A 15,379-nucleotide genomic window follows, 5' to 3' on the forward strand; every position below is an offset into this window, starting at 1 on the left:
GGAAAGGTATGATATACCAGGACTGGCATCTTGTTACACTATAATATAGCACCATAGTGCTCTGGGGCAGATTTAGCCTTTGCCCTTTCTCCTTGAGCACCAGGCAAGTAAACACATAGGTGGGAGAGGGTTATAAAGCTTTGCACACAACCAAACTTTGAACTCTCCTAAAAAAAGTGCTTTTCATGCCAGTCAGCATTGTGTTCTTACCCCCCCCCCCCCCATCTCTTTATGTGTTAAGTGCTTGGAGGTATCAAGGCACCACTGGCTGCCATTTATCTTCCTGCTTTAACAAGGTGCTGAGTGTTAAAAGCTCTACATGCATGCCCTGCTTCCAAAGTCATTGTAGTTTTCTGTAATGTGCCCCTTCCTCATTCCCCTGTTATTCTGTAGGGGGTAAGGCTCTATTAGAGAAGGCTGCACACTAGACTATAGAGGAAGGTTTGAAGACAGGAGGAGGGAGCAGGGAGGAGTCAGACTTGATATTTGTGTCCCTGAATTGATGGATGACTGCTGTTATGTGCTTGTGTATGTGTGTGTGTGTGTGTGTGTGTCAGTGTGTCTCTCTCCCTTGTATTTATACTGGTACCAAGGCTGTAGAGCAGAGACACACTGCTTAGGGTAGAGAGGGGGAACTCCAGACAGAGGAGGGCAGACTTCAGTGCAAAGGAGCTCATTTAATAACCCCAGTGAGTGCAGTAGCAGTAGAAAGCAAAAGGGATGTCTTTAATTTAAGTTCTATGGTGTAATTGTTAAAATTACCCCCATTATCTTTTTTTTTATTTAATATATACGATATAATTTGCATTGGGATTGCCAAGGAATCTGGACACTGCCTGGATCTTATCCGGGACTCTGATGATTTAAAGGGATTTTCAGCACTTCGGCTTTGGGAAAAAAAACGTGATTTCTGCCAGCATGGCTCTGAAGAAGGGCTGCTCTACCTTCTCATTGTGGATCAAGGCTGGATTCTGGCTCCTGGCATGGAGCTCTGTCTGCCTGGTGTGTGCCAATGGATGCCCTGCCTTGTGTACCTGCAGTGGAACCACAGTGGATTGCCATGGTTTGGGACTTAAAACGGTTCCAAAAAACATCCCAAGGAACACTGAAAGACTGTAAGTACACCAGGGATCTTTTCCTTTTCACCCTACAACATATTTACACCTGCGCAGGTTAACCCTCTGGCTGGTTAAAGTGGCCTGTATTCAACACTAACTCGAACATTAAGAGGTTAAACAAAATTTGAATGGCTTGCATAGTAGGTATGTGAAAAGTAATGTGGTTGAAGTAATCTGATCACCCCCCTCATATAAACTTTAGGTAAATAAAAATATATTTTAAAATGAAAATTTTAGTTTATACTGCTTTACAATTTTTTGCTATTAACAGGGATTGTTTTTTAGGTATTTACTAACTTTGGAATTGTTGCTGGTTTATTGTATTTGCCTTAGCTTGCTCTTTAAACTGACTTGTGGAGACGTTTTTTCTTTTGTATTTGCTTCAAGTAATCAGCATTTATTTATCACTGCCAAATACTGAGGGTATTCCTTGATTACATAGGGACTGGGACCAGCAGAGTCCCAACCAGATGCCATGCTGGGTTTTCTGAAGGAGGGGGTTACTATTCAATTGATAGCAACATATGCTGGCATTCTTAGGCATATCAGCAAAAAGCCCCCTTTTCTGTTTGCATCTAGGACTGAGCTGGCACCTAAATGGGCTTCCACGACTTGGATCATTCTAGATAGTGTTGGAGAACACCTTAGCAGAGAGTCCAGTGCATTAAAGCCTGCAGCTGCTGCAGAACATCTGCTGAAAAAGAACTCTCAATAACTTGCATGTGTTAAGATTCCAATTCCTTTTCATAGCAGGCACAATAGATTGACAGCTTTTCTACCAAAAACCAAACTATTAGAGCTAGTGGGCTTTTCAAAACTCACATATCTCTGTTTATAAAAACTATATTTTATGTGTGTGCATCTTTGTATACACACAAATATTTATATATTTAAGTTTATATAAAAAAATAAATATATATATGTATATATATATATATATATATATATATATATATATATATATATATATATATAATGTATTTTCCATATAAAACCTGAAAAGCAAAGAAAAAATCATTATCCCCACTGTGTCCCCTATTTAAATCCTGTATTCATTCTGCGTCTGATTTTCTGTCTATATTCAAACGTTTGGGGGACCAGGGTCTCAGTTTATTGTTGTTTCTGGATAATGCACCCAGAGGCATTGTGCTGATATCACCTCCTCTAAGTTAAATAATTAGATATAACTCTAGATCTCTAGCAGAAAACGTGTAAGACTATTTATTTTTTCCCTACAGTTTAATCTTCCTCTCTCAGTTTCTAGCCATAAAACCATTAAAGTCTAAAAAAAAATGCTCATAAACTTCAATTATATGTCAGCACCAGCATCTTGTATATTTCCCTGTTATATACACCAAGTACAAGCACTGGGGGCCTTACAAGAATAACAGCTGGGACCATTTTGCAGAGACAGCACCCAGACACATAATTAGATGGTAACTTCTCTCTATCCTTGTCAAAAAAAATCAATTGCAAATGAAAATGAACACGCGTGGCGGAATTCGGAAATCAGGATTTATCCAGATTTACATATCAGCTGCAATAAACAAATGTTAATGATGTAATAAGAAATATTCTTTGCAGTTCTAACTCCATTTGGAAAGTTTTTGCTGGGCTTTTAGTGACGCAGCCCTACATTCTGCGGAAAGTTTGGGAGCTTTGTCGCGGATGTAAAGTATGATGGTCATGATGGCGACAGCGATTTAATAACCGTTGAAGGCGTGAATTTTGCATGAGTTTTCCAGTATCTTCTGAAAATTACAGGCAATGTATGGTCTGCGCTTTTAAGCATCAATTCTATATAATTATTTAACGGACAGAAACAAAGAATTTGAAGGCAGATAAAAGCCATTCAGCCCCGTTTAGTCTTCCTATTTTATGGACTCCAAGCATAATCAGTCGTCGGTCTTGTCTTAGACTCAAAAGCCTTATGCATATCACATGCATGTTGAAATTCCCTCACTGTAGTAGCCTCTGCCGCTTCTGCTGGTAAGCTGTTCCACTTATCCACCACCCTCTCAGAAAAGTAAAACTTCTTCACATTCCATCTAAGCCTCTGACCCTCTAGTTTTAGATTATGATACCTCTTTTTGTAACATGATAAAACATTAAATATTTGGCTTTTTGAAACTCATTGTTTTTGTTTCAATATATAAATACATTATGTAGCCATATTTCTGAAAAGTTCAGAGCGGCATATTTTTTACCTGTTAACTGTAAAGTATTATTGACTACGCCATTTAATTATACATCCACCAATTCAATTTTAGACATCCTTCATCACCAAGTAATTTTAATTATCTTTCTCCATGTCGACTAGCTCAAATTACATCACATCTCCATTACACGGATGCAGTTAATAGCCTAAACTGTACATGCTGGAATGATTTTAACGACTGGTTAGAGGAAGGAGCTGGGAACAGGCAAACTTCAAACATCAAGGTGCCGGGGAATGCAGCTCCCATCATGCTCAGGCATCCAAAGTCCATAATTATATTTAAGGAGACAAAAATATACAAGCTAAAAACCACAGAAGAAAAAGCATTTGTGAACAAGAGTCACAAAGTAAAATTATAAATATTCTGTATTATAACTTTTTGCAGAATTGTTCAAAATTCCTATTATTCATTTTTTTAATAGGAAATTCCAGGCTGAGCTTTTAGAGGAGTAAATGAAATGCCTTAACTTGTATTTCTTTGGAAAAGAGTAAAGTTTTGATGAATACCAAAAAAAAAGAGAAAAAAGAAACTATAAAGCAATTTAATGAAAACCACAAGGTTTTTGGAGCAGTTCATGGCTGCACCAGTCGAATGGGATCGCAGTCTGCCTTTAGGTTTCTTATCTTATCAAAGCTTTTCCAGTCAAGTGCATTGGTATCCCTTGCCTCCTTCCAAGTAATTATGAGCCGTCTATGTTTAGATCATCTCGATAGCAGACAACGGCGGAAATTTCCTGCGTTTTCATTGCCAGACCATCTGGAAAAAAAATGGTTTTCTACGCAGACATTCATGTGCAGTGTAGACAGAGAGCGCTCGCATGTGACACACTTTAACAATATCTTATACTGCATGTGTTGGCTTTTTAAATCCATTCTTAAGTATTAGTAACCCCGCGCTGTAACGCCTTATCATCCAATACCAGCTGAAAATATGAATAGTATCCTTTATGTAGAAATCACCGACGCATTCCACAGTCCTCGGCGGCGCAGGACAGACCGTTACAAAAACGAAGATAAAGCACTTGCTAGACAGATCCGCTGATTGCACCAGGGCTGCGGCAACTCTATTAGTGGCAAACGGTGCCGGGATGGAGTGCAGATGGTGTTAACCGTTTGAGGGCCAACCACACTTGTTGCTATAACGTACCCAACTGAAACTTGTGCATGAATAGCATATGATTAAGGAGTGTGGAGGGGAATGTATTCCTTCAGAGTATACTAGCGAGGAAACACAGAAACATAGAATTTGATGGCAGATAAGAACCATCTAGACTGCATGTTTTTTCCGTGTGACTCTAAAACTCCAATCAGTCCTCGGTCTTGTCTTAGATTAAGGATAGCCATATGCCATACCATGCATGTTTATCTTCCGTCTCTGTATTAGCCCCTACCACTTCTGCTGGGAAGTTGTCTCACTTATCTATCACCGTTTCACTAAACACTTATGAAACCAACAGAATAACAGTATAGCCTTGGGTAGAAGTACTAAGGCTTGGGCTTCGTTTTCCACGTGGATCCTCTGTGAGAGTTAAATGTGATTTATGTTAAGACGTTTATCATCCTCGCAATCATTTTAGGGGTTTCTAAGCTGCTGCTCCATAATTCATAGAGGAACGTTTCCTCTTCTGCATAAGCCTTAAATATTGTATAGAAACCTCCTCTTGCCATTAATGCATTATTGTGAGTCATGCGTGGTCTATTAATTATTAATCATTTCATTATGCTGGTGTGTAATAAGTCTATTGTATGCAGTAATTGAAAGTAATGGGCAAACAACTACTCACATCTAAAGAAAACTTGCACCTGGTTTGGGATGTGGCTGTCGAACAGGGATTTACTAAGAGATTTTAGGTGAATTGATGACCTATTGATAAATAAAGTGGGACATCAAGGGGTGAAAGAGCTACTCAACCACAGACTAGATTGTAAGCTCCCAAGAGCACGGCCCTTTTGTACCAGTTTGTTATTGTGTGTGGTTTAAAATGATTTTACTGACCCTGTTGTAACAGCGCTACGGAATCTGCTGGCGCTATATAAATAAATGCATTGTGATTCTAGTGCCAAGGGGGGACTGTCCCTCTTAAACAGGGACACTTGAGAGTTATTGGTTCGATTAGATTTAACTTTCCTTGCTGAATAATGCTCTTAATGGGAAAACTTGGCTGTACGGCACGTCGGGAGCTGTCTAGGTAACGCGTGATAGGTCACGGCACAAATACATGAATTCTATTGTACAGGATATTGATTTTTTTTATAGAAAATGTCATATTTATGTTTACTTAAAGCCCCTATTGAGAAAATCGGAATTTCAAAGGCACGCTGTCAGAGGCCAACCTTCTTTTATTATAGATTTGGTAACTTTGTATTTTAGTATAACTTTGTTATGTAGGAAGTTGAAGGTCGAATAAATTTTCCCCTTTACCTGTTTAATAACACTAGAATATTAAATTATACAATTAACCCTTTGTGTATAGTTTAAGGAGATGCCAAAGTTTCTAGTCAAACTTTATATTGAAAGATGTCTTCTCAGAGTTGTTAAGACGACTTGAAGCCAGGAAATCGGATGGTGGATCTGATGCTTTTTAGAATGCCTATGAGGGACAAACGTATTTAGAATTATTTGATACACTTTATTCTTCATCCTTCCAGTTACTTTTCAAAGCTCGGCCACCAGTGGAGGGCTGATAAGTTTGATTAAGAGGAAACAGTGACGTCATCAATTTCTTATAGCCGTTTCACAAATGGCTACAAGCTACGGGTTAGCCAAAGTGTAGATTTTTCACCAAACCAGCCATTATACATCCAAAGACAACCAAAAGATTGTAATCCAATTAAATTCACAAATTATTCTTCATGAAACTCCCAAATTATCTGTTTCATTGTGTTTTCATCAAATTCTATGTTTCTATGTCCTTAAAATAAATTGTAGTATTTCCATTGGATTTATTTTTGTACGTTTTGATCCACGTTACAATGAAATTGCGCACTATACACATTGTTCGACAACAGACTGTAGATCAGACATGGGATGTAAAGCCTTAAGTTTTCCAGTCAACTCATATTTTAATCAAGATGAAATCACTATTAATAGGACAGAAATGTAAATATTCACAAGACCTGCTTAAAATGGCACATTTCATGCATTGAATAATAAAAAAAAGGTTTTTTTATACCACGACCTTTCTACTTTTATATATAACTTTTTTGGGGTCTTATTCTTTGTTTATCACTTCTTTCTTTGTCTAAGCCTGGCTTAGCATTGCGTTATAATGAACACATTAAAATCAGACACTTTCTGTATAGAAAAGTTATTCTTAAACAATTCATGCTGCCTGGCCATACGATTAAATTCACATGTTAACAAAAAAAACTTTCCAGAACACATCAGCTAAGCTAATTGACAGGTTTTCAAACACGTTTTACATATTAATGAACTCCATGTGATATATTGCACCTGGTAGCCGGATTCAGCCATGATATTTCCTATTCCTGTTACCTTTTGCCAAATTCTCTGTTTCCAGGAGGCATTAATTACCGGCCAAAGTTTGTCAGTACTGGCAAGCATCATGGCTTCTCTGAAACAGAATGCGCTCCAGTACAGAAATTATCATTATGATTTCCGCTGGTTACTGGCCGGAGGTGATTTTAGAGTTAGATTCATTTATTTTATAATAAAATGTATAATTAGACATATGTGCACAGAATTAACTTGCAGATTTTTGATTCTGCTTCATATTTTGCTAGTAAATAGGTTTGGGAACCGGCCACTAACACCAGATTTATTTGGCATACGGGATTTTTGGAAATCCTACATCTTGATTAATGCCCGCTATTATTGAATAGCACCTATTTATTGAACATGAAAGAGGATCGTCCTCATTTAGTCAATAACACATATAAGCAATTAGTGATCATAAACATTTATTAAGTGACAATGAAGCTGTAGAGACCGTAAACGAAGATGAAAAATGATCGTGCACTAGATATTTATCGTCAGGGCTTTCCCGGTCGCACAGCCAATCCTTTCAGATTCTATGTTAGTCATTGCTTTTCTCATCAAACCTTCTTCTTAATGGAACGTTATCTACATTTAACAATTGTATTTTTTATTTTTATTAACAATATTATTTTCAACTCATGAAGCCTTGTGTTTGCTCATCTGGATACCTGGAAACTTCCCAGGGCAGACCATCCAGAGCTCTCCCTCTTCGAGACATGTGGCGTCTGGGCTAGCCATGCAAGGGGAGGGTTAGGAGGGGCTAGCTGTGTGAGCGGCGTGGCTAGCTCCGTTTAGCCATAAATTAGCTGGGTGTGGTAGATGAAGTAGGAGAAAGAGGAAAGTGACCCAGAGACCCGGAGAAGCCGAGCTTCACCTGGAGACTCCGGGTCAAACCCAGAGAGTGCCCAGGTAAGCTGAGTAATGTTTACTTATCGTGCCTGCTTTGACTAGGTTGGGCACAGTCAGGATTTTAAAAACCCTTTAACCATGCACCCCCCAACAATGGTATGCCACTTTGAACACATGATATGGAACACCCAAAATGAAGTTGACCTTGCAATAATAATTATACCTTTACTTATAACCACCAATGCTTAGGTTTTCCTTGGTGTCCTCAAGGGGTCCACTTTGCTTGAGTTCCATTGAGTTTTCTGGTGGGTGTTCTTCAAGTGGCTGAATCAATTCCTGCTACATATGTAAGCAGGTCCTACATTTTTTTTTCTCCATCTTGCATGTCTTGAGAGTGTTCCTGCCCAGGTGGGCTGAAGCAACCATTGTGTCTATATCTGCCGAGGTCCTGTTTAACCTCCCGTGCAACTTCCTAGTCCCAATCCTCATTATTTATAGTAATTTGCTAATTGTCAAACACTTATGGCTTCCTTTATGATTCCCAAGGTGAGTCCTTATTGACTTCAATGGCATCTCGGCTTAGGAGAACTTGAGATACTGTAGGCAACTATACATAATTAAAAAAAAAACAGACAGTAACATAAATTACCAATGTGCGCTTGAAGTAACCAATTGGAGTAATGAGAGGACTGTAGGGGTCAGCTTTCTGGACACAAAGGTTTCTTCTTCAGGTATCTTGTATTGATGGCTTGATGAGCTGGCATAAAAGTGGTTAGTCAGGTCAGGTTTTGTAACAATTATGTGTGGAGTGGAGGCAACAGAGCTAATCTTTAAGGTCCCTAAGGTCCCTTCTTCAGGCATTAGAATGGACCTCTGGCACTCGGATTCTGCATCGCCTTGGTTAACCATTAAATATAATACCAAACAAACCTCCTTGTGGTTCCTTTATAACAAGTGCGTCTGCTCACTGGTTAACCCTGTACCTCATTTAAATATAATTTGAGTATCTGTTTTTATTTTGAAATTCACAGAACTCAAAAATGGCGTTTGGGGTAAGAAACATATATATAGTGATGCATAATAGTAAGAACAGACTTATGTTTTATGGCATGTTACCCCTTCCGTTCCTCAACGTAAAAGATTATTGCTTATGGATCTAAACATTTCCATATGCTTTCTTAACTTGAAACACGGCAAATTCAGCTGTCATACTTCTGCATGCTAAATCATTGTGCCGTTAAGTCCAGATGATATAATTAAAAAGCCTGCACATATTATTTGGTGGTTACAATTGCCGTTGGTTACCATTTCCCAGGACTGGGGATTTCTTTTTGCGTCTCTGTTATGACCAGGCATGAGTTGTAGTTTAGGTCTCTACGGGGACACATTTGCATGGCCTGCCAGCTGGTTCCTGAGCACGCTTTGATTCTCAAAGGAGGCTGACAGCCCTTCCAGCCTCTGGGTTCAAATAGTAATTACCACTGACGGGAAGACATGGGTGATTAGAGATGAGACAATGGCCAATAAAAGGGTGTTCTTTCAGGGAACAAAGGAGAATGAAGGTGGCTTTAACCCATTTTAGTGTCAGAGGGGTGTGAAGTGCATTGCCAAGCAAAACATGGCACTCCCCTATGGCACTTCAAGGCTTTATTGTTCCCCATACCCCTCTGCTAAATAAATAAAATAAAAAAAGGGGGGGTTTAAGGTTCAGAAAATAGTCTGGGTTACAGATGTTCAGGATAGGATAAAGTATGGGTCTAGCAATGATATTGAGATGAAGCAGCATCTACTTTCTTCTCGAATCAAATATATTGTCATTAAAATTACATTAAGAACCTTAAAATTCCATGTGGCTAAGGGGCTGGTTATATTTAGCTTATCTATATCTTTTTATGGTACTTCGGTTCCTGTAGAACAATAAATATGTCTCTAAGCATGGAAACCACAATAACGAGTGTGTTTTTAATAAATCGGATGAGTGTTATGTTAAAGTTCGCTATTCTTTTCTTTTAAGCTGTAGCATTTCAAAGTTATCTGCTTTTTGACCTCTTCAGGACAGAGACAATGAAAGGTTTTCATTATTGAAAACAAAATCCACATTTATTGCATTCTTCGTCTTAAATGCATGAAATATATAATAGAATGAATAGAAATAAATATTGTTATGACAGCTAAGAAGAAACCATACCCTGTGTCTGTATGTGGGACCAGATCCACAAACTTGGCACCTGTCTAGTGTACCCAGGTGCCGATAACAGTCCATTGACATGCATGTTAATGGGGCTGGAACATGGTGGATATAGACAGAACCAGGAGGAAATGGATAGAACCAAACATCATTCACCTAACCCTGAGATCAAACAAGGGTCCCTGGCAGCCCATGAGACTTCTCCGGCATACCTGCATGTTATTGTGAAAAAATACTATTAAAACCTACTTAATGTAAGGCAAACAAGGTTAAAATGCTGCGTCTTTTCCTGCTCTCCTATTGATCCAAATATATATCATTTTGGGAAACAAGTTCAAGAATCCTCAAAACCATGAGATTCATAAATAGTGTAGTTTAAGACCAAGCTACTATATTGTCTTTCGATAATTGCTATATAGTCAATCACTGTATTAACCAGCTCTTGTTTGTAGTTATATGTCACATCTGCCCTGTTTTGCCGCAGCCATGCAGAAAGCAGTAGATAAACTTGCGATAATCTCCCCTGGTTCACTGAACTTTGTAATGAACGCTGTGGTTGAGTCCTGCATTGCAGTATCTTGTCTTTAATTCACATCTCGTAGCGCTCTCATCCATACCGTTGCTGTGCTATAGCTGAATAATTACTTATCTCATTTTATTAGTTTGGCTGCTTCTTGGATCCAATGCCTGACTATTTGTGCTGTTAACTCTTTAAATGCAAGGGGGGATTAATTAACCAAAGTAGAGTTTGGTTTTGCAATGCATTATGAAGGGTCAGACCTTACTGAGCTTTCCTAGCATGTGGAACTTGGTTAGATCTTGGTCGGATCATGAAAGTCACAATTGAACAATACATTATGTAGGGCAAACTCGGCCCTTCTTGCAGGAGAAGCTTGTTGGGTAGTCCTCTTATAATGTCAGGTGCAGTTGGTGAGTTGATTCTCCGTCATCATAGATTTAGAGATTAATCACATAGTTCTTTAGGAACACTCTACATTACAGAGGGTCATTATAGCTTTTACCCAATTTACCTTTTTAGTAGGGAGCTCAAAACCAATGGCTTTTCTCAGCGTCTCTGTGATCTGTTAATAGAAGCATGGTTATTGATTTATCGGTTAACCTACTCCAGTGAGGTTTCCATTAATATTCTATCCAGTGCACTGAAGCAGAGTTGGTGTTAGAGGTCATGTAACCACATGCAATGTGGATTTTAAAGTGTGTATGTGTGTGTGTGTGTGTATGTATGTGCAAATTCTATTAAGCATTATTTTTGGCGGCGTTAATGTGTGATTAAAGAATAGTATAATTTATTTTGGACCATACACTCCCCTGAAACTCATATGCAGATGTCATGATCATGGGAATGCAGATCAAAAACTTGTTTCCTTCAAAAGGGAATTATGCGACAAGCTGTTAAGATGCTCAACCAGTCGGTAATTACTTGGGCATTTTTTTTGACAGCTGCTGCTGGGATGCGGGGAATATAGATGCAGAATTTTTGTTTACTTTTCAGAATTCCTCTTTGGAACGTCTTTTTTTTTGGAGTGCACTTTAAAAAGGCCCAAGACTACTGACAGCTGTCACGCAGGTAGACATTGTGATAATTTAATGAATATCATCTTTGTATAGTCTACTCCTAATGATCAGCTTCTATGGGACTTTCTAAAATTGCACCGAACCAGAAATCAAACTGTTACAAAGATATCAGGACGTTTATAAGAGATATGGTAGAAAAAAATCTAATAAAACAGAGGCTTTAATGAGAAAAACCTCCTTTTTTAATGAAGTCTCCAGCTGGGGTTGATACTGTATATTGGGCCAACAAAGAAGAAGGTGTAAAGTTACATAAACTTTCTAATTTCAGATATAATTTTGATGAAAAATATATTGAAATGATACAAAATAACTGTAATTGTAGATTAGAAACTAAAGTGGTAATTGGCAGTTATTAATTGATATAGCACCATCATATTGTGCAGTGATGTACAATAAGTAAATAGGGCATAACAGGTAGTGCGTCACGTAACAACTTGGTCTTCTGGAAACAAAAGGTGAGGAGGGCCCTGCTCAGATGAGGTTACTTGTGAGGTTGTGTAAAAATGACAGCCGGATGATAGTGTGACATTAAGATAATGAAGTGTTTTGGGTTGTCCGTTGAACAGATGCTAACCTCCAACGGTCTGTGACCTTGTTCTCAAGGGTGTTCTGCTTCCACCCAAGACATCTCTGAACAACAGCAAGAGACCCAGTTTTGTGACCACCGGGTTTCATGAAAAAATGAGAACAGTTGAAATGAATTTGCAATAAAGTAGCACAAAAGGTTTTGAAAAACCATTTATATTATATTCAAGGCGTCTCCCATTCACTTAACACACGGTGCACATGAAACCACAAGTCTAGAAGACTTAGACAGACAAAACATAACGTGAATGGTGATTAGATATGACATTTTCTTCTATCATATGGAGTAAAAAAAATCCACACAATTCTTTTCGGAATATCCCTTTAAGCTGAGTCTATGTTTTTGAAGACGTTCTTACATGTTTCTAGAATATGCTCCCATAAATTGTTTGAAATATGAATTAATAATATTATTTTTTTTTCGTCCGGTGACTCTAAATCTCCCTCGAGTTCTTGATTCTTGACAGGTACAAAACAGGCCACAGCAGGGCTCATTCAATACCTCTGATAAAAATCTGTGTGCCAGATGGAGTCATTTGTGTGTAATCTATATAAATATAGCTGAAGGCTCGTATATCACGCTGTGAGTGCATCTGAGTGATCATGTACAGAAACAAGTATGAATAATGATGGCACTGCTTTTACAGGAGTTACTGAGTGATGTCATTTTATTTAGGTCTCATGGGATTGTTAAACAAATTACAATTTTTAAAATAATTTTTTAAACATGATATATAAAACACATAGGAATGACTAAGCAGTTATCGCTTACCATCAACATTATTGATATTTGCAGATACAATTGTCTGATACATACCGTATATTGTTAAAGATTAGAGGTACTTAGTACTGTATCTGATGGTAAATATGAAAATACTGAGCTTTTGTTGGAAAATGTCTACTGAATGCAAACAGCAGCACTCCATAGGTCTTGAATGAACTTGGCAAAGGACACATATCCGTGCTATCCTGATCAGTTCCATATAAAAAGTTGATATTTGAGTATTAGGAAAAGGTACAATGTTTAGAAAATCACTATCACTATGTTTGTTTAAATCATTCAATGATCTTATTCTAGATGAAAGGCTCCCATTTAAACGAGACAAAGGTCCATACTAGGAACTAAATGTTGGCAATCAATGTCATAAAGCAGTATTGAAAGTTATTCACATTAGACCGGTTTCCATTTAAACATCTGATACTACGTTCATCTCTTTTTTTTAATGTAAATCCATAACAAAGAATTTACAGATCCCAGCATATCACGGCACCTAGTCTTTTCTGGTATCTGATACTTTTTTGGATCAATTTCTTCTTGGCTTGATAAACTTGGATTTGTAAGATTATATTATTGAATTAAATTATGTTGGGATAATAGCTGATTATGCCAATTTGTGTCATTCTCGCTGATATATCATGTCTGAAGTCTCTGCTTGAAGATGGGTACCTTAACTGTGGATAAATAGATTCCCATAAGAACCATTTCTTTGTCGCCATTACCAAGACTCTACAACTGAATGTTTGTGATGAGCTATTAGAATTTAGGAGTGTCTGGACTAAATTATTTAATGTTTCCAGGCACAATATGTTTGTTTTCATATCACACCTACATGTTTTAGTTAACATGGATGTGAGTACCTACCTCCATCAAGCCACCTGATTCTTATTCCCACTCCCATAATACAAAAAGTACTGAAACAAAAGTTCAGATTGTTGCCTATTTCTAACTGATTCTCAACTCAGTTGCCCTCACATTTCATCACCTTGCACCAGATTAACTGGAGGACCCTCATTCTTTGGCAAGGCTTAACTTAAGTACTGCTTCCTGCAATTATTTTTTGGTTAAGACATCTTCAAGGAAGTAATTATTTTAGTTTGATGTTAAAGTACTGGTTTCTCCACATTTTATCCCAAAAAGGGCAAAATGTCTGTAGAACTGTTAAAGTTGCTTAATGAGCATGTCCTGTTGTGTCCGATTTTATCGCTGATTACCAGGAAATGATCAAAATGCACAAACATCTGGTATGTCCTATTGTCCTGCGCTCCACGCTCCTCCATGCCAGCTGCCGCATGCCATTCTATGACATATTAGCAATTTTCTGGTCAATAAGTTGTTTATTTTATTTCTCATTAAATCTGGATGCTACGCGAGGTGATGATGAAGCAAAGTCTCTTGTTCTGATGTATGTCTAAATAGACAACGCACAATTCTTGTTTTAGATGACAAACGCCACAATATGTAATTACGCATCATCTATAAATTACTGTTTAGCGGATGACAGGACAAACAACTAAACAAACTACTGAGCTGATACATTTTCTACTGAATACATTAGAGATACTGGATACATTTAGTAAGTTCTAATTCCATCAGAAATTATGTCTCTAATTTCTCAAGATCATTTTTAAATTCAAGGTTTCACTATATCATTGGCTCCTTCCCAGGCTCTGTAACAAATAACAACATGTGAAGGGCTTTGTGGGTGGGGCATGGGTGGAAAATAGGGTGCAAGAACAGGTGTGGGTGGAGCCATCCATATTTTGATGGCTCCACCCATGCTAGAGGGAGAGTAAATGTTTAAGATGCATCCTATCTCTTTTGAGCTAATTCGCCAACTCTTCTCACTTTTGCCCATCCATGCCAGGGCAAAACGAGATGCCCTATGGCAAGTCCAGCATTACTCACAAAGGGTTCCTCTTGTGAGGTCTTCTAGATATCAAGAAGTGCGTTCTTTTATGTAATCTTGTTCTTATCTGCCGTGAAAGTCAATGCTTCTATGTTCTTGGAAAGTTATATCGCTGGGATTGCATAATATGCCTTTAAGGAAAAGCTGCTATAAAATTTCTGCCCACACATACTCGCCGTTGCTGGGTCGGGGCTCTTAAGCTCTGTCTGGCAGTGCAGCTGTGAATGGTACATCCAGTTGTTCAGCTCGCTACTGCTGGAGCCCTCGGGGAGGTAGGGGGAGGCAGTGATGGGATTAGTGTATTAATCTCTTTGTCTGCCAGGATCTATAACAGGCAGGAGGTGATGGAAAAAAAGAGGCTTTTGGCAGGTCTGTCTAGAATCTTTCACTTACAATACGCATTATCACAAAAGGATACATACAAGGATACTTTTCTAGTAAGCTTACAATGTCTTCAAGAGAAAAGAAATGAAACCGGATTTGCAGCTTGTTTTGGTTTTCGTCATGATGTGTAAAATCCTTGTATTTGTCGGGTTTATTAATACTTTAGAAAATATATATTATTTTAGAACCCTCCCATTAATAATAGAGCTTCCTTGTCTCTTCTTTCATTCAACCATGCATGTTGGAAGCTCTAAG

General features: G+C 38.1%; 1 protein-coding gene across 2 annotated transcripts in view; it reads left to right on the forward strand.

Annotated features, from left to right (window-relative positions):
• Positions 1-15,379, forward strand: part of LOC149288602 (slit homolog 1 protein-like) — a 128,061-nt gene that overhangs the window by 1,480 nt on the left and 111,202 nt on the right. The window contains exon 2 of one of the 2 annotated variants that reach the window (XM_089491296.1): positions 931-1,115. In XM_089491296.1, the coding sequence (XP_089347422.1) occupies positions 931-1,115 (185 nt within the window). Of the gene's footprint in view, positions 1-918; positions 1,116-15,379 lie in introns of those variants that run through there. The other variant, XM_089491295.1, reaches the window with a different exon arrangement.

Source organism: Sceloporus occidentalis, unplaced genomic scaffold (assembly GCF_023333645.1).
Source record: "Sceloporus occidentalis isolate IW3139 unplaced genomic scaffold, rSceOcc1.0.p SCAF_50, whole genome shotgun sequence".
Classification (NCBI taxonomy): domain Eukaryota; kingdom Metazoa; phylum Chordata; class Lepidosauria; order Squamata; family Phrynosomatidae; genus Sceloporus; species Sceloporus occidentalis.